The sequence below is a fragment of the Glycine soja genome, chromosome 18, assembly GCF_004193775.1.
Source record: "Glycine soja cultivar W05 chromosome 18, ASM419377v2, whole genome shotgun sequence".
NCBI lineage: Eukaryota > Viridiplantae > Streptophyta > Magnoliopsida > Fabales > Fabaceae > Glycine > Glycine soja.
This window is the reverse complement of record NC_041019.1, coordinates 45,750,639-45,771,579: the sequence shown is the minus strand read 5'-3', so window position 1 is coordinate 45,771,579 and position 20,941 is coordinate 45,750,639. Positions and strand designations below refer to the sequence as shown.

Sequence of the window (20,941 nt, the reverse complement as noted above, 5' to 3'; positions counted from 1 at the left end):
TAATATCAAAGCAGTTGCAATTAATGAGAATTTTCGTTAAAGTAATGGGACCTGAGAGTAAAAATGAAAAAGAAAATTATAAGTTCAAACGCTATTTTAAGTAGCATATAAAAAAAGTGGTATAGGTTAATGATATAAATTTATTTAGCATCTACTTTTCTCACAGTAAATTTAAAAACTAATCAAATAAGTTATAAGTTATCTCTATTATAATTAGTAGCATATGAAAAAAGGTTATAATTTAATGAGATAAATTTAATTAGTTAATATCTATTTTTTCAAATAAATTTATAAACTAATCAAATATGTTATAAACTAGTTCAAATCACTTGTCAAACATTTTTTTTATATTATTTTAATATATACTTATAAGAAAAATGTAAACCTACACGATGGCTAAAATTTAAATCTCAATATGAACTAATTCAGATGAACACTTTAACAAGCAATTATGGGAACACTTGTTAAAACTCTTGTTAACTTTTAAATAAAACTCTAAACTATCAAAAGTAGCTAGGATAAGTGATTTGATAATTAGATTCTTTAATTAAGATCTGAAGTTCAATTCTTGATTTGGATATCAATGATGAATCCAGATCTTTAAGCTAGTAGGGATAATTTGTTTTAAAAATATTTTTATTACTATCATATATATAAAAATATAAACATAAAAAGTGAAATAAAGTGTAATGAGCTAAAAAAAAATGAGATGTCTGGAGTTGCAAAATTAAGAGCATTTATCCCTATTCTATAAATCACATTTATTACAAAAAAATACAATAAATGGGTTGTTTTTTTTATTCTTACTTTTTTTAATATATATTGTTATATACTGATATTCATATATAATTGAACGGTAAATTAGATAGATCTAATTCAAATTATAAAAATAGGAGATGCAAAGAGATAATAATAAAAAGTATTACTTTATCCCAAATATGGGCTAATTTGGTGGGAGTAGCATTACACCTCCTAGTTATAAAAAAAAACTTTATAAAGTTATCAAAGTTTTTTTTTTTTTATAAAAAAAAACATATTTATGTTAATTGAAAAGTTCTTACAAACTGAGAGGTAATAACCCAAAGTGTATCCGTATATAAGAACGTAAAAAAAAACATTTGCTTCCATACTAAGTATCCAGTCTCAATGCTCATGTTCAATTGTGCTGGAATTTGATTGGGTTTTGGACCAACCTTTTGTAAGTGCAAAGGTCAATATCTTGGAAAGGATATTGAAAGACATCATTAAGATTTTGGCTTCGTGATAGAGATTATATCCTTCATTTTTTGGTGCAGAACATTCTTGATACAATTGGGGCCCCTTAATTTTATTATTATTATTATTAATTGATGTGCTAGCTCACAAGCCTTGATATCCTTTTCTCTCTAGCTCTATACTATATGTGATAAATTCCATGCATCATTTTCAGAATAGAAGAATCAATTCCACCACCTAATGTTAATTGCTAACCACCCTAAATTGTGCATTCCAGTTAGGGGATAATACATTGACATTTCAACCAACGTTACTAACCTCAAACGAAGAGAATGGCCTTTGCATCTACTTTGATAAATGGGTTATTCCTCTAAAAGATTATGACTGATTTTGTAGATGCAAAGTTATACCACATTATAGGTATATCGGTTAAAGATGCAAAATCTACTCAACTGAATATGTGTTCTTTGACTCGGTACTACACACTTGTTTTAGCACGTACCTTTCCACGTGTGGAAGTGGTTCACTTCCTAACGCACTACTACAGAAAAGAAATTCAACAAGGCTCACGAGTTTTACTAATAAATTTCTTTTGCTTATAAAAAAAGAAGTAAAGCTCACGAGTTTGGTCTCTAGGTTGTTCGGCTATTTAATTTTTTATTTGGTCTACCTAGGTTGATAAATCCATACACAAAGTGAGCCCATTTAATCTGGGTATGGCCCAACATGACAATGATTACCCGAAGAAAATAATTAGGAGCTTGCCATTCCCACCTACTTTTTTTTTCTTTTTTTCATCCCACACTTCAAAAAAAGAGTGAAAACTACCTCTATCCCTATTCTAATTTTCTACACCCCTCCCCTCCCTTCCCTTGGTGATGATTTGTTTTTCTTTTTATTTTATAACTTTTAGATTCTATGGAATTGTGATTCTATTGTGTATTCACACACAAGAGAATCACAAATATGTTACCTATCTAGACCCAAATTATAATAGAGTTGTGATTCCTTTATACTTTTTTAATTATTTAATATGGGGTTTTCGTTTACTATTAAAAAGATAATTCATATTATAATTAGTTTGATTACTATTACAAATGGTAATTTTTATATTAATTAATAATTCAATTTCATAAAAAGGTGATATGTATTATCCTTAATTTGACTACAATTTAAAAGGGTAAATTGTATCATAATTAATTTAATTTTAATTAAAAATATAATTTATATTACTATAAAATGGAAATAGGTTCCAAATTAATTATGATACAAGTTTGTATTATAATTAATTTCATTTATATTAAAAATAAATTTCTATAATATTTAATTTGATTACTATTATAAATAGTAATTTTTGTCATAATTTTTTAAAATTCAATTCAAAACTTAACCATATTATACGTAATTTGACTAACATTAAAAAGATAAATTGTATCTTAATTAATTTACTTTCTATATAAAAAAGATAATATATAACATCATCATTTGATTACTTTAAAAAATAACTTATGTCTAAAATATAGTATAAATTACATAATGGGAACGCATTTTCATTTTTTTAGAATTTAACACAGTGAAAACACACACTTCTGTTGAAAAAAAATTCACAATGCAAATGTGTGTTTATGATGTTAATGGGTTGCAAACTTATTTCATAACGAAAATATGTTTTTATTGAGTAAAATACATAAAGAAATGCATTTTTGTTTTGGATTGTGTTTGCACCCCATTAAGATAACATATATGTGTTTCCGGTTGTTAATTTTTCTGAACAAAAATTCATTTCTGTCAGGGATATTTTTTGAAATTAAAGATTACCATACAAAAACTAGGGTGAGAAGAGTAAAAAGTTGGGGAAAGAACAGAGAAGCCCAAATCTAAGCGGAAATTGAGTCCATATTACAGGTCTACCTAGGTTAATGATCCATACACAAAAATCCCATCTACTCTGGGTAAGGCTTAAGATGACAATGATTACACGCACACACATTGAGAATAATTCCGTTTAAAAATGCATAACAATTACATATAAATATTCAAAATTAGTAAGTGATTATATAATTATTTTAAAAATCATTTATTATATAATTATTTTAAAAATCATCCATCTATTTATCTTGTCAGTTTGATCATGAAATAAGATCTTATGTAATTGGATATCATAGAATGACTTTCAGAGCTACTCGGAGAACAGATTTTATGGGAAAGAGGGGCCGATACTATGAACGACTATTATTGTCTTTTTTAAAATAAAATGTTTGGTCCTATAAAATTTTAAAATTCCATTCTCATAATTTTTTTAATTAATTTAATCCATCTACAAATAAAACATATTTTGGTTAGTTCTCACTCATTTGACGTTAGCTTCGTTAGATAACCGTTTAACAAAATTAACACTAAGAAGTAAAAAAAATATATTTTATTTTTAAAAAGATTAAATTAATAAAAAATGTATGAAAACAAAATTAATATTTTTTAAATTTGTTAGACAAATATTTTACTTAAAAAATATCTTCTTGTGTATTTGATTTCGGAGATGAGAGTGCTTCAATCAACTTATCAATATTTTTTAAGTCTTTTATATTATTAGGGATCATTTAATAGTTAGAATAAGATATAAAAATTAATACAATAGGATATAATAATCAAATAAAATTATTTTATTAAACTTTTAACAAATCAAATTTCCTATAAAAAATCAAATTAATATATTATTTTAAATTTGAAATAGTATGAGAAACTCTTATAATATTTAATGTATGAGCTATTGAACTCCATCCGAGCTATTGAAGAATAAGAGATTTATAGGATGTCACATGTCCAACTTGAGTACCTTCTCGTTTCAGTCGAGAAGCTTGACATCCTGGATCGGCTTATAATGTTCTTGAAAGCGATCAACTTGGATATGAATAAACACCCGATTTCATGGTCCATGTTATATGAATATCTCAGTTTGCTTGATACTGAGATTCTACTTCCAAAATAGTTGCGCTCAAGTTAGTGGCTTCTTTATAGAAGTTGCTAACTTATGCTTTACTCCATCCGAACTACTAGGGCATCTTGATTCTTATGGGATGTCACACGTCCAACATAAGTTCCTTTCAGCCTAGAAGCTTGACGTCTTAAACTGAGTTATAATTAACCTTCTCTGAAGCGACCAATCTAGATAGGGATAAACATCACATGATGTCGAGATTTTACTTCCATAACAATAAATTTGTTGATTATTAAGTGAATCTATTTCAGTTGATTAAAAAATGTATGTTTTGTTATAAATTTTTAGTATTGAAGTTCGATCATCCCTTTAAATAAAAAATAATTTATTTATTTTTACAACAATTAACTTAAAAATCATACTAATAAACATCTAATTGATTGATAATATAAATATATATTTTACTTTCTCAACTTTATTTTCTTTTTGAATAGTAATAGCGGCAACCATATACACACATATATTTCTCTGCCCACCTTTAACATATTTGTGCCGATGTTGTTTAGGAGTAAGTGAGAAGCAAGAAATTCGATAGGAGAAGTATTGGAATATAATTATCTTCCGATATAAATATATCAGGTCAAATTTCTTAACTTCCATAAAATTATTTTTCTTACTATATGTCATTATCTGCCACACACACATGCACCAACTTTATACTTAACCTTTGACAAAAAAAAAAAAAAAAAAAAGACCAAGATAGTCTACAATTGTTAATAAATGGCATAAATCTGATCCTTTGGGGGATCTATTCCTGCCCACAATCATTATTCTGTTTTGAGTGTTTTCTTTTTAGCATCAAATTCTTCATTCTTCATATTTGACTCTTCAAACTCACACCAAAAAAAAGAAGAGCTAGAAACCATGGTAAAGGATAGGAACGTTGGCGTTGCATTGGACTTCTCCAAGAGCAGCAAGATTGCTCTCAAATGGGCCATCGAAAACTTGGCTGATAAAGGCCAGACCTTGTACATCATCCACGTCAACCCTAATTCTTCTGATGATCGTAACCAGTTGTGGGTCAAATCTGGTTCTCGTGAGTGTTTTTCTTTTTCTATGCTTTTATGTCATCCTCTGTTTCCCCCTGTTTTGCTATGATGTTCTTAGATTTGATTTTGGTTCTCTTTGCAGCTCTTGTTCCTTTGACAGAGTTCAGAGATGCAGAGGTTACGAAGCACTATGGCGTGCAAACTGATGCAGAGGTTCTTGATTTGCTTGACACTGCTGCCAGGCAAAAAGAGGTTTCTTACTTTCTTTTGTTTCCTCCGTTTCTATCTGTTTGAGTATAGATTCTTGGTTTTGCTTTTGCCCATGCTCTTCTTTTTGTGAACATTATTTTGGTTGTGGTTTTGTAGGTCAACGTTGTGGTGAAATTGTACTGGGGTGATGTAAGAGAGAAACTTCTAGATTCCATTGAAGATCTGAAGCTAAACTCTTTGGTCTTGGGAAGCAGAGGTCTTGGAACAATTCAAAGGTGACTGTTTCTTCTGTTCTCTTGCTTTTACTTTTCTCGCAGATGTCACTGAGTATTTTTTTATTTATAAAAAAAAAACTAATTTGATTTATGTTTGAAAAACAAAACAATGAAAGACAAGTTACACTGACATTTTTTCTGACACACTTAATTAAAATTTATTAAAAACTATAAAATCATAAATGAGGCTGATTACATAAAGAAGAAACTCATAATTTTAGGATTTTATCAAATTTTAGCTAACAATAAAGAATTAAAAAATATATTAACAAGAGTGAATTTTCTAATATTTTCTTCGTGATACTTTCCCTTAAAAACGCAGAAGTTTTCCCCTTAATTTTAATCTAGTCTTTATTTTTTGTGATATGGATCTCTTTAATATTTTTCTGTGTAATTGTGCTTAATCGTCAAAAAACTAGTTTATTTTATGTAAATATCAGATTGCTCTCAGTAAATATCCTTTTAATATATCATTACTTGTTGGGGGGAGTGAGGGAACTTTTTCTTAATCTATCCGTCTTTGTTAATTATGATTTGAGTATCATGAAGATGGTGTTTGTGTTGAAAACACAGGATGATATTGGGAAGTGTTAGCAACTTCGTGATGACTCATGCTCCATGCCCAGTGACCATTGTCAAGGAGTAGCAGTAAGTAGAGTAGAAGATCAATTTGGGAGAACATTCACGTCTATTATACTTTTTCATGCAGTGTACTTGGGCTATATTAAATAATGATCTTTATTTTCATAAAAGACAGTGATATTTTATATTCAGTGTGACTTATCAATGAGTTCTATTTCAATTAGTTAAATAAAATGAGTGAATTATTATAAATTTTTTGATATTTTTTTTTATTTCTGCTCATAAAAAAATATGAATTGTGACTTAGAAATTGTGAAGTGGTGTAATCTTTCTATGAAAACTTTCTCATGCAAGAAGAAGAGAGTCTTATTTCTTCGAATAATTTTTCTTTTATTATAATAAAATAATCATCTTATTTTTTATTAAATTATTTATTGTGATAAAGATATTGTGTAATTTTTTTATTTTTAGAAAATTTATCTTAAAAATCCAGTGACCAGAATTCATGATTTTCAGAAATTATAATTATCCGACATGAAAAACTCTCTCCCTACAAACATCCTCTAAAATAATTCTGTTTCATGTAATAGAATCGTCCTTGAATTTATGATGCCCCTAGAACCTTAACGACACAAAGTAGCTCATTTATGTGGATACAGCCAATTAAAAAACAACCACGCCTTATGTGCTGCATAAAGCAAATTTGTTTTTATCAGCACAACATTGTGTAATCTCCACATGCTAACTGCACAAGGATCAGCGCTACACATAGTGTAACATTTGAATGACAATCTGCTGAGATAAATACTGCTATGCTGCCCAACTAACACCAGTAACATATTTCTAGCCAATTGCCTACTGCTCACCAACTATTTGATAAATTTGTTCACTGACTATGATCCTCTAAACTGACAAATTTGTGTAGTAAGTATCTTCCTCTTCTCCGCCACTACCTCGCATAAGAGATTGTGTCCATTTTCCACATCCTTAAACCCATCAGATCATCATGTCGTTGTATCCGATCCACCCCAAGCTTTCGAAACTCTATATCAAACAATCCCTTGGGAAATCTAACCAACATTGTAAAGGATATTGGGAATCACAATTAGCTTTTATCCATTACCAATATAACAGTTTCGCCTCCTCCATAGCTTTGAGCATGTTGAGAATCCGTTGGCATTGGATTTGGATTGAACGTACATTGGCAAACGGATATCTCCCTCCCTTCTCCGTTCATCCGTTGGATCTGCCACGGAACGCACATTGCAGCAAAACAAACTGGGAAACAAACATGCACTTCACGTGTCTCCTTCCGACATGCTGAAAAAACAAGATCATTTCTATTTTTACATATTGCACAAACAAAAGTGAGCCAGACTAGCTGCCAAACTCTGGTATTTTTTGAATTCCCAGCAACCAGCCACCTAAACTGCAAAAAAATTATTTTGGCATCATTGTGCAGAGCCCCTTTTATCCCCCATCATAAAGGGTTATTAAAATTGTATATCTTGTTTGGCAATGGCAATTGTCTTATGTTTAATGTACGGTAAAGAAGAATACGCTGCCCTAATTTGATTTTCAATATGAGAATCTTGACCTAAAGCAAAGCCAAACCAGTTCCATGGCATGAGTTTACAGCATCAATTTCCATACGACATTGTCCTTCATAATCTGGCAAATAAATTCCGACGATTGCAAAACACCAGCTTGCTACAAGTTTCTAAAGCATCGGGAGTAAGAACCTTGAGAAATAGAAAGATGTTATATAATTTATTGGTTTAATTATTCATTTAGTCCTGTAATTTTAACACTTATTTTTTTAATTTTTATTATTAATAAGTAAATTTTTTAGTTTATAAATTTTTTTAAAATTTTCAGAAGATTCTTACTGTTAAAATTCTTTAACTAACTAAGTTAAAAAAATTTAACGGTTGAGATCTTTTAAAAATTAAAATATAAACATCAAGGACTAAAAAATTTACTTATTAAGTATAAGGATTAAAAAAAATAAATTTATAAACCACAGGAATAAATGAATAATTAAACTTAATTTATTTATTGAAATAACAAATGTCAAGAACAACCTTGGATTTCTTTGACATGGAGAAATCCTATATTACAACTTACTAGCATCATTTTGAAATGAAATCTTAACAGCAATAATTAATTGATAAACAAGTAGTCCACACCACACACAATTTTCCTCGGAAATTCTAAGTCTCACAAACATGATTCTATTTTGAAGCAGTGAGACTTTCATAGAATCCTTTGAAAAATGCAAAAACTGGGTCTCTAGGGGGCAGACATTCTTTTGGCAACTGGATGGTTCAGAATTTGTTGGCTCCACTTGTAGAGCTTAGGAAATTTCTCACTTGTAAATAACTCCAACCCCGCAATTTCTTGAAACATAGGAATCCAAAATGCTAAGTAGACAGCAGCAATATCTACCAATCCAACCTCCTCTCCTCCAAAGAACTTCTTGTCCTTTATCTCATTCTCAAGAAACTGCAGAGCCTCATGTTCTTCCTCAACATTCTTCTCACGCTCTTTCTCATCAGCTGTGAAAACAGCTTTTTGTGCAGCACCAAAAACCTGATTTCATAAATCACAGCATTTATTAGTGCTTATTTTATAAAATAATTAGGACAAACTTAACTGAGTTATATGTAGCATAAAGGGTAGTGCTAACAAAACAATCTCTACACTCTTTCTAACAACAAAACCATTAAATAAAATTAATAAAATTTATTGAAAATTACAAGATTCAGAGAGATTTAAAAGTGTAATTCATTAAAAAAAAATTTATGAATTTCAGCTAATAATAGAATGGGTTTAAAAGAACATGTTAAAGATTGTGTTGCTAATATTTCTGGTACAATAAAATATGACACGCAATACCCCACCCCATTAAATTTTTTCCATAATCCTATAGATAAAGATTACAAATCATGATAATCTGAAGTAGTTCTTAAATGAACTTGATGAATCATTAGTATGATTTTAGACAAATTTGGTACAATTAATGAATGGAGTATATTCAATTATTTTCATGCTTCTCACTTTCTCTAACTTATTCCGAGATTTCACATATAGATCTCATGAAAGGTGATGTTTTGGAGACAAATAAGCACAGTCAAGAAAAACTAAGGAGATATTTGACAAGTTGAGTTACCTTGTCATCAATGAGTTTGGACCTAAAACGAGCCAAGGCTATTTGGTAAGGATCAGAAGGCAAGATAGGGTTGTTTTTTCATGTCTCATCAATATACTCAACAATCACAAGGTACTATGGGCTTCTCATTGTGAATAAACACTGGAACCTTCTTGTGAACTGGGTTGGATTTGTGAAGCAGTTCACTCTTGTTGACCAAATTTTCTTCCACATATTTGTATTCAACTCCTTTCAACTTGAGGGCAATCTTCACCCTGCAAGCAAACGGGCTTCCAATAACTCCCAAAAGCGTTACCTCTTCCTGACTTGAAGCCATTGTAGCACTTTATTCCCAAAGACTTAAGACAATCAATTCCAAAGACTTGTTTTGCTCTCAAATTGCTAAGGCTTCTGGCTTTATAGAGCTAGAAAGATTTGTCTTGATCAGCAAATAGAAATTTTATTAAATCACTAAATTCAGTACAAGGCGTGCCAAACTTAGTTTATAGAGCTAGAAAGATTAATTGAGTTCTATAATACTATAATACTCAGTGTAGGCGTTGTTGACTAAAAGAAAGCGGAAAAGAGAAGTTAATAATTGAGAATTATTTTTTTCTACAACTTTTTATAACACTTCCTGTGATATTATTCACACACGACATCGTCAAATTTATGGGTTATAAGTTAGAAGTGATGTAAGGGATTATATTAGCAACATCGTAATAATAGAATTGAGCCGTACAAAATGAAAATAGTACACAGTAACGTTGCTTCACGTGATATACGTGGGCAGGTAATTGTTACAAATTTTCCTTTCTCCTCTTCTCTCTTCAATTATGAAACCAACCTTATAACTTATGAGATCATGCAACACCTTATCTACTCTTGTTTTTTTTCCATGGGAGGGACCGAGGGTTGAGTGTAAATCTTTAATTATTTATCACTTTTATTCGAGTGACACTAAATTTAATTTTTTTAAATAAGATTTTAAGTTTGAGTTTCTGGATGAAAAAAACATAATTAAGAGGAAAGATTTCGTTAAAGATTATCAGTCAAATTTTATGATGAAGACTAATTATCAGCAAATCAATAAATATTGGATACCAATGACATGTTAAAAAAAATTGCTTTTAGTGGGATTAGTTTTTTTTGTGGCTGATGATTGTGATGTGGGGTTTCTGGTGCTCTCGGTTGGCAGTGGCGTGGTGTGTTGGTTGTGGGGTTCGAACTGCGAAGGGGTCTGAAGCCTGAAGGTGCTTGTGGGATTACTGTTTTCATTTTAATTTCTGGATTAGCATTCTAATTTCTCATTCCAAGTTCTGGTTAGAGATAAAATTCTGGTATCAGATTGGCCTCAAGGTCTGTTAGTTTAATTTCTTTTTTCATTTTTATTTCTGAATTAGTTTGTTGGTTTCTCATTTCAAGTTCTGGTTTGAGAATAATTTTGGGTTTCACATTGATCTTAAGTGCTGTTATTTGACATTTTTGTCGTCATTTTAGTGTCTGCATAAATTACACAAATTAGAGGAGAATTGTATTTATGCTTATTTGCTCGGGAAAAATTGTATTGATGATCTTTGATTTGTAACGTTCCCCCTCAAAAATTCTGAACCAAATATGAAAATTTAGAAAAATGTCTTCCTTTCCCTCTAACGAAACCATAGAGAGATGACAAATAATTAGACCACTTTAGTTAGGAACATTTGATATTCCACCATTTTCTGATATTCTCATCCAGGTAATAGGAAGATTACATTAAAAAAAGAAAACGAAATCAATATGAAGAGTTTCATAGGCTTGAATCAAGGATTAATAGACTGTGGTTTGCACATGAAACAAGAAAATGAACTTTACTTCCATGTAAAAACCATCATACAGGGTTTTTAAACAAAGGTAGAGAAGTAGGGGTTTTTAAGTAAAATATTAATGACTTGTAAGTTGAAATAAATGAAGCGGAGAAGAATGAATTAAGTGTGTAATCTCTTATTTCATTCTTTATATTTGTATAAAATATCAAATTAATTTTATGTTAACGGGTTCTAGTTAAATTTTTAGAGTTGTTTGATTTAACTTTAAATACGGTTAACATTGAGACTCCAAGTATTGGAATTATGTTAAGACTACTCCTGGTAGAATTTTGTTAATGTATTAATTCATTGTTATTTATTTTACCTTTTTTATATTTATTTTTTTTGCCATATTTATCATATCAATGGATCATATTTTATTCGTTTTTTTCAATAAATCTGAGTGTAACAAATCTGATTACAACAAAATTTATGGTAAAAAATTAATTTATAGAAAATAGCTGTAATTTAGACTGTTATAATACGTCTAGTTAGAGAATAATTTGTTTTAATTTCTATTAGTCTATTTTAAAATATTATGTTGATGATATTAAATGAATCAATTTTATTATTTTTGTACATTTGATAATATTGTATTAACTCTATTTAATATTTGGATGAATCATGATATAAAAAAGTAGTTGTAAGACAAAATCAAATTTAAATGAATAACCTGTTAGCCCGAACTGTTCATTAATGGGTTCGGTTGAATTGTTTTCAAAAAAAAATTATAAAAACTAAACCGATTCAAACCGATCAAATTTGATTTGATTAAGTTCTAAATTTGATTAAAATCAATGCAAACCTGTCCACAAACACTTCTATGGAGAAGGGTGAAGAAAAATCAGAGAGATCACCCTCACTAACATTTTTAACAAAATTAACAAACTAACCGATAAATAAAAAGTCTCATCTCTGGTTTGGCGATGACAAATTATGTTTAATGCACGGTAAAGAAAATAAATGTAACCTCTGTCCTAATCTGATTTTCAATATGCGGATATTGACCTAAAGCAAAGCCAAATCAGTTTCATGGCAAGCAAGAGTTACAGCTGCAATTTTCAAACTAACCTGTTCATAATCTGGCGAAGAAATTCCAATCATTGTAAAACACCAACTTGCAAAACAAGTATCTAAATCATCAGGAGTAAGAACTTTGAGTAATAGAAAGATGCCACATAATTTATTTATCGAAACAGCGAAATGTCAGGAACAACCTTGGATTTCTTTGACATGGAGAAATCCTGGATTACAACTTACAAGCATATCCTTTTGAAACGAAATCCTAACAGCAACAACTCAATGATAAACAAGTAGTGCACATAATTTTCCTTTAGAAATTCTGAGAGTCTCACACTACATCAAATCTATCTTGAAGCAGAAAGGCTTTCATAGCGTCCTTTGAAAAAGGCAAAAACTGGGTCTCTAGGGGGAAGACCTTCTTTGACAATTGGATGGTTCACAAATTCTTGGCTCCACTTGTAAAGCTTAGGAAATTTCTCACTGCTTAATAGCTCCAACCCTGCAATTTCTTGAATCAAAGGGACCCAAAATGCTATGTAGACACCAGCTATATCTACCAACCCAACCTCTTCTCCTCCAAAGAATTTCTTGTCCTTGATCTCATTCTCAAGAAACTGCAGAGCCTCATATGTTTCTACAACATTCTTCTCACGCTCTTTCTCATCAACCGTGAAAACAGCATTCCATGCAGCACCCACAATCTGATTTCATAAATCATACTATTTATTAATGATTTTTTTTTTTATAAAATTATGAGGACAAGCGTAATCGAGTTACCAACGCACTCTCTAGCATATTCTTTTTAACACATGCTATACTAATATTACAAAATCTGGCGAGCCACCTTAAAGTAAAAAGTGTGATCTATCAAAATTTGTAATTTTAAATTAATTTCAGTCAATACTAAACAGTGTATTGCCATCATTTTTGCTATAAACAAATATGTCACCTAATACCTTCTAAGTTCTAACTCACCCCCAAAATACCGAGTCCATAAGGATTACACAAATCATAATAATCGGAGGTAGTTGTTTAATGAACTTGACCAATCATTGGTATGATTTTAGACAAAGTTGATACAATTAATGAAATTTTTTTTTTTAACTTTTTTCAGGGTTCTCTAAACTTATTCAAAGATTTCACATCTAGATGGCATGAAAGGTGATGTTTTGGAGACAAATCAAATCAGCACAAATCAAGAAAAGTAAGAAGAAGATATTTGAAAAGCTGAGTTACCTTGTCATCAATGAATTTGGACCAGAAACGAGCCAAGGCTCTTTGGTAAGGATCAGAAGGCAAGATGGGGTTGTTCTTCCATGTCTCATCAATGTACTCAACAATCACAAGAGACTCTGCTATGGGCTTCTCATTGTGAATAAAAACTGGAACTTTCTTGTGAACTGGGTTGGATTTGAGAAGCAAATCACTCTTGTTGGCCAAATTTTCTTCCACATATTTGTATTCAACTCCCTTCAACTTAAGGGCAATCTTCACCCTGCAAGCAAATGGGCTTCCAATTACTCCCAAAAGAGTCACCTCTTCCTGACTTGAAGCCATTGCAGCACCTCAATTACAAAGTCTTACAACAATCAATTCAAAAGATTTATTTTGGTCTCAGAATCCTATCGCTTCTGACTTTATAGAGCTAGCATGATTAATATAAATATAATATAATATTCAGTCCACGCGTATAAAAGAAAGTTGTAATGGGGCGTTAATAAATTAAAATTATTATATTCTAGAACCTTTTATAATACATTCTGTAAGTATTATTTTTTAGTGTTTCCACACACTAATGTCATATCACAAACTTCACTTTTTTCTTTTCATTTCTTTTGTGTTAAAATTTGTTGTACTGAAAGTACTTTTTTGAATAAATTAATGCTTACAGATATGCAAATACTATATATAGATATCGCGCATGAGAATAATCCGCAAAAAGAAAAAAAGAGAGGAAAAAGCAGTGTCGAGATGACTCCATTTTACACAGTAACAATGGTTCACATTATATAAGTGGGAACGTTATCTTGTGGTACAATTCTATTGTTTTCACGTGTCGGCAGAATTGTGATAAAATATTCTACCTATTAGAAAGAAATTATAATTACCAAATTAAATCCTTTAAAAAAACACCAAATTAGACTAAATGATTTGTTTTATCTTTCATTTTGTTTCGATCATTTTAATTTCATTTTTTATCTTTTTTTATTTAATTTAGTTCTTTATCTTTTAAAAAATTTCTTTTAATCATTTTTTTTCAATTTAATATTTCAATCTATTTAGATTACTTTAAAAATAAACTTCTTTCACTAAAAAATGAAGTGGATGGAAAGGAGAAAAACAAAAAAAAAAAGTTCATTTTTTAATGATTAACAACACCACTCTTAAATAAATTGAAAGGTCAAACTAAAAAAAATCAATTGAACTAAAAAATAAAACAAAAAAATTAATTATTCGGAGATGTTGAAGGCGGTGGTGGACTTACTTACAAGTAAGGGTGCATTTTTTGTTGTTGGTGTAATTAGAAAAGTGCACTCTCTCTGGCTTTGATAAAATATATAAATAAATTATTTTTTTTGTATTTTATCTCCTTTATTTTTATATATTTGAATTCATTGATACAATTTTTCATTCTTTTTTAAGGTTTTTCTCTTGTAAAATACCCTCTCTCACTATCATATGAAAGTTAACCTTTTATAGGCAAGTGAAAGGAAAGGAAAAATGAAGTTTGAAAACCAGTTGCAATAATTTGAAACATGTTTAATTGATTTTTTTTAATTATAATTTATTACTTTGATCTTCAGAAGGTGTATGTTAATAAATTATAATTACAATTAATCTTAAATTATATCAAGTGTTACTTGTTAACCTATTTCTTCTAAGAAATAAATGAGTATACATTAACAAATAATTATGGAGTTTGCTAAAGTAGACTCATTTTTCAAAAGGTATACAGTACATTAGTAAACTATAAGTACAATCGTTCTAAAATTATACCCGGATTTAAGTTGTTAACATAGCTTCTAAAAAACAAGTGAGTCTACATTTTCCTATGTGCGAGAGAGTTTTCTTATTTCTTGGATTAAATTTTTTTTATTCTTATCAAAGAAACATTTTCTTTTGAATGAATTCTCATTCGACTTATCAATCGAGTTTTGACAGGGACGTCGTTTTCATTTCTATCTGTTTGGATTTTTTCTCTTCACCTCTTTGATTCCGTTTATTTGAGTATTGATGCTGAATTTCTGATCCTACAAGGGATTTCATCAACAACAAATAGGTAAATCCATGATTTGCTTCAAAATATTTCACAGCGCAGTTGGATTTTTTATTTTGGTTTGATCTTTTGTGTATTATTTGTTGCTATTGATTTTTTTTTTCTTTTCAATATCTTTTTAATTGATTGGAATGTTCTGAATATGTAGTTTTAGCTGGTTTCCATGGCAAGATGCTGGTAATAGAAGGGGTGATTTTGATGGTAGTGTGATTGATAACTACAAATAATTAATTTGAATCATCAAATATTACATTAATAAATTTAATCAATAACTCGTTGATTCGAGTGATCATAGGCTTGATTCTTTTAAGTAAGATCTCGAATTCGAGTTTTGTGGATGAAAAAAAAATAATTGAGAGAATAAATTTCAACTAAAAATAGCTAATCAAGTTCCCAAGATAGATATTAATCATAAATAAAATTGATAGATATTCCATGCCGATATTGTGGTGATAAAAAAATTTTAATAAATCTTTTTGTCTTAAAATACAGGTTCATTATACACCATATAATTTAGGAGTTCACTTTAGTCGTGGTCATAAACTTTACTTCCATGTGAATAAAACTACTAATATACATATCATACACATTTACCAATATATAATGTATGTTTTTAGTCATCAAATTTGAGGTTGTATCTTTTTTAGTTCCAAATTCAAATATTTATTTTTTAAGTCTCTTAAATTGTTGTTTTTAGTCATTCATAGAGTAAAAATCCAACACAAATTGCAAAAAAAAATTGTTAGGAGAGACTAGAAAAGTATTTTATAAATTTGAACTAGAAATACAAATTTTAACTTGAAGAATTAAAAAAAGATTGAATATGTTTGAGAACCATGTAAATTTGAAAAATATTAATTTCATTCTCATAAAATTTTCTATATTAATTTTATCCTTGTAAAAATAAAACATATTTTTCCCATTTTTTAGTGGTAATTTTGTTACACATAGTTGGAAAAGAACTACAATGTGCCTTTTGATGCTTATAAAAATAGAAATAAGAACCGGAAAGAGAATTCATAACAAAGATCCTCCTCCTTGTGCCGTCAATCTTTGTGATGTAAATAAGAATTTGGGAGATCAAAGAAAGAGTGGTTGCTTCTTAAGCAAGTAGGGAATTAGTGAGTGCTTTCCTAGAACCCTAAGTGTTTTGAATTCCAAGAAAAACCATAATTTCTTTGTTAGTCCAGCCACATTACAAGCTTAATAAAATCCTTAGTGACCCATGTTGTGAATGTGTAATTGCATTTAATGAGATGATGTGCAAAGTCGGGATTTGTGATTCCAATCGGGTTTGAATGAAAGACACATAACTGAAATACTTGTATACTCAAGAGAAACATTGGCCTTGAGAGGAGAGAAGCATGGTTTGCTCTTTCCTTGATAATTGTCATGATTTCTAACCTCTCTAAACTCTGAGTACATTCTTTGTATGATGTCATCATGTAAACCATAACAAGTGTGATCTTGAGGGTTGGGAATTGAAATTGTTTTGGAAAGTATGTAATTATCTCAGTTGTTGTGATTAAGTTTCATCCCTGATGTTGTCATTAATCTAACCTAGCTTAGTATTAGTTTACTTTTTCTTGAGGACAAACAAAACTTTAAATTTGGGGGAGTTTGATAATTGATATGCATACTTAGTTTGTACATTTAAATTACATAGCAATTATCTAATTTCTTCTCTTTTAATGCTTCTTTTGACTTAAAAAGATAAGACTTTAGCTTCTAAGTTTTTATCCCAAGAATGTTAAACTTAGTGAATTTACAGTGTTTTGATTCTATTTTATTTTATTTTTTGTAAAATTTTGACACAACAGAAGTTTGGAAGATGTTGAAGAATTAGAGCAGCACGCTAGTGCATGCTTAGCAGGTGAAGCCAAGCTGGAAGCCAACTGTATCGAGTATGAGCGCTAAGCGCACGCTTGGAGGCTTAGTGCGTGGGCACTTAAGACCGCTGAACTTTGCATGTGTGCTCAATATGCACATGTAGGCTTAGCGCACATTCATTTTCGAAAAGCATGACTGTCTAGTGTTTTGAAGATTATAAAATGGTGGCACTATGCTTTTGGAGGGGTTAGTCATCAAGGGCACAAAATAGAGCAAAATACTTACTTTGAAGCTCTTCTTCTTCCATTTCCTTTGTTTCATCTTTTGGTTTTGAGTCTTTCATGACTATGAGAGACTAAATTATCCATTGCTGGGGCTTGGATATCAAACACTCTTTGATATAATGATCTTTACTATCCATTTAATATTATTTCAATATTATTACTTCCTTTCTAAGTTTATTGTCTTGTTTATGGTTTAATCATTCATTCACATGTATGTTATAGGGTTTTAATCATTGGAAAATGTTTTTACCCTAAGAATTTCAAGGTACTTCTAGGTAACCCATGTCTAAGGATAAAATTGTGTTATTTAGCCATGTTTATGCATTTTTATTCTTAATACAAATTATTCGATTTAGCTCTTAAGGGATTAGGAGTAAAATTAGATGATTTAGACTCTTTCATATGAGGGATCATGATTAAAGTAATTTAGTTAATGAAGGTAATAGTTGAAATAATTTTAAATAGTGACAAATCCTTAACATTGCATCAAAAATAATTTTTGTAGGTCAAATACCCAACATTTCCCCAAATATCTGCACCAAATATCATTTTTCACTTTAATTGTTGTTATGGTTGAAATTTATGTTTTGGCAATATCACTTTAAAAAATATTTAGTTTAGTAATTTATTCGCTTTAGATTAAACATATACAAACTCTAAGGATAATCGAAGTCTTTCTAAATTTGATATTCAATCTTATCATTTAAATATTACTTTAACAAATTGGTACACGACACAAATGGGTTTCATGAGCTCCCAAAAGGGTCACCTCCTCCTGACTTGAAGCCATTGCAGCACTATTCCCAAAGACTTAGGAGAATCAATTCCAAAGACTTTTTTGCACTCAAATTGCTAAGGATTGAGACTATAGTGTTAGAAAGATTATTTTAATATAATATAATATTCAGCCTAAGCGTTGTTGACTAAGAATTATTTTCTTTTTCTTTACCTGTACAGTGTGGAAAGAGGCAAATTTACTGTACAGGGCTTGTTTTACAAACAATTTACCAAAGGGGGTTCGTTTTAAAACAAATAACATGCAGGGTCTGTACAGGGCTTGTTTTAAAACAAATTTACTGTACAGGGCTTGAACCGCCAGTGCCAATGGCGGTAAGGTGGGTACCGCTAGTCACAGTTGCGGGACATGTGCTGAGCAGGAGAGAGGGGTGAGGGTGTGCCGCTGTTGCTGCTGGCGGGAGAGGATGAGTAGGAGAGAGAGGGTGGGTGCCGCTGATGGCGTCTGCGGGACAGGGTGGTGCCGCCAATGCCAGTTGCGGGACACCTTCAGCTAGCAGTCCCGCAATTAGAGCTGGCGGGACAGGCTTGATGGGACGCGTGAGAAGCCTGCACACCTAGGGTTCACATGACTGAAACATGCACTGCACCTAGGGTTCACATGGGTTTACGTTGAAGGCTTTGCAGATTTGCATTCTGAAAAGCATGTGAACGTTAAAAAATTTTGAACGTTGGGTTTAAGTTTTCAGCTATAAAAAAAATGTTGAACTCATTCTTTACTTACATTTTTCCCTTACTGAGTTTGCTTTGTCTTTCTTTCTTCTTCACTTGAGAGATTATTGTACTGTGTTGTGGTTGTTGTGCTGTGTTCGTCGTGGTTCAAATTTCTCTAAAATTTAGTGCTTGTTGCTGTGCTTTCATCCTTCCTTAAAGTGCCCTTAGCCTTATCTTGGACATAAATTCCTGGTAAGTAAATATGTTAATATATATTATAAGTTTAAGTTAGTTAGTATTAGTATTAACAAATATTCTAAGTTAAGTTAGTATTTAAATAGTAGCTTAGTTATTATTAACAAAAGTTCTAAGTTTAAATTAGTTGGTATGAGTAGCTATTCTGTTATTATTTTTTAAGTATTAATAGATATTTCAATGTTAGGTTAGTTAGTATGAAAATATTATTTGGTTAGGTTAATTAGTATAAAAATTTTATTTGGTTAGTTAGAATTAAAATTTTATTTAGTTATTGTTATTGTATATATTGTTAGATGTTATTTGGTTATTGTATATAATATTTTAGTATTAGTAGTAATTACAGCATAGCATAGAATATTATTATTAATTTTTTTTTATCAAAGAATGAGAATTTTATTATGAATTCTAGAAATATCTGTAAAATAAAATATATTCTAACTCAAGAAATATAAAGTTTTCTAAAATAATTATTCTTTCTTATCAACTTGTTTCAATTATTTTTCTAAATTTATTTTATTTGTATACTACATATGTTGTATAGAATCTAAATTAATTGTATTCTTAATTATTGGTAGAATTAAAATATATGATGTACTTTTGCATGGGGTTGACAAACTAATTATTCTTATGAGTTTTAAATAAGAAATTATTTTATAACTTAATCTCTCGTAAAAAAATTGTATAAATAAGTATAATTGAAAAGAATATTATATATTTGTTTAGTTAGTATAAAAATATTACGTGTATATATATTTAGTTGTTGTGTATATTCTTAAATTTTATACATGTCATATTAGCTTTGTAGTATTAGACATATATTTAGACGGATGATAGTTTAGTCTAATAAATATATATACATGCATGATACACATACGTAATATTAGATTTTTTAGTATTAGGCACAAGTTAATATTAGCTTTAGGTATATATTTATAAATTTTAGACACACGTAAATTTTTAGTTTTTGTAATATTAAATATTTGACACTTAAATAAATAATTGTAATATTAGACACTTGACACACGTAAATTTATCTTTTTAGTATTATAATTTTGTATTTTAAATAAATGAGTTGATAATTTAATATTATTTGAGTTAATTATTTTTTAGTTAGAATGTTATATATATTATTTGTTAGTTTTAATTTGTACATTAATATTATTTGTTTTAGAAAATTTAAGTGATTGAATATATGATACATTGTATATTATTATTATTTTTGTATATATATTATTGAAATGATTTTTTGCATTTCAATATTTGTTTGTATTATAAATAATTTGTTAGTCCATATTTTATTCAATTATTTATTTGTTAATTGTAGAAAAAAATTACTAATAAATCAAAGTTTTCTTCACATGTATTTTAATTTATGTATAGAATATATTAAAAATTGACCAGTTTGATTTTTTACAAATTTATTGTTATATATTTAAAGTTTACTAATAAATTAAACTTTTCTTCACATGTATTATATTTTATTTTGCAGTAGCAATGACATCTTCATCATCATCTTCATCACATATTAACATTAAATCTGGCCCCATCGATACTGA

General features: G+C 29.5%; 1 protein-coding gene and 1 pseudogene across 1 annotated transcript; one reads left to right on the top strand and one right to left on the bottom strand.

Moving 5' to 3' along the window:
- Positions 1 to 4,929: 4,929 nt before the first annotated feature.
- LOC114396447 (universal stress protein PHOS32-like) lies at positions 4,930 to 6,518 on the top strand. The gene is made up of 4 exons (XM_028358422.1): positions 4,930 to 5,246; positions 5,342 to 5,451; positions 5,566 to 5,684; positions 6,258 to 6,518. Exons 1-4 carry the CDS (start codon positions 5,075 to 5,077, stop codon positions 6,328 to 6,330), a joined length of 474 nt encoding a protein of 157 aa, XP_028214223.1. The 5' UTR covers positions 4,930 to 5,074; the 3' UTR covers positions 6,331 to 6,518.
- A 1,781-nt stretch (positions 6,519 to 8,299) lies between these two features.
- LOC114396446 lies at positions 8,300 to 13,922 on the bottom strand (annotated as a pseudogene).
- Between the last annotated feature and the right edge of the window lie 7,019 nt (positions 13,923 to 20,941).

Bases quoted from the DNA above. Each gene is read 5' to 3' on its own strand.
- LOC114396447 (XM_028358422.1), top strand. From the start codon at position 5,075: ATGGTAAAGGATAGGAACGTTGGCGTTGCATTGGACTTCTCCAAGAGC. The intron at 5,247-5,341 runs GTGAGTGTTTTT...TTCTCTTTGCAG, and splicing joins GTGGGTCAAATCTGGTTCTC to CTCTTGTTCCTTTGACAGAG. The intron at 5,452-5,565 runs GTTTCTTACTTT...GTGGTTTTGTAG, and splicing joins CTGCTGCCAGGCAAAAAGAG to GTCAACGTTGTGGTGAAATT.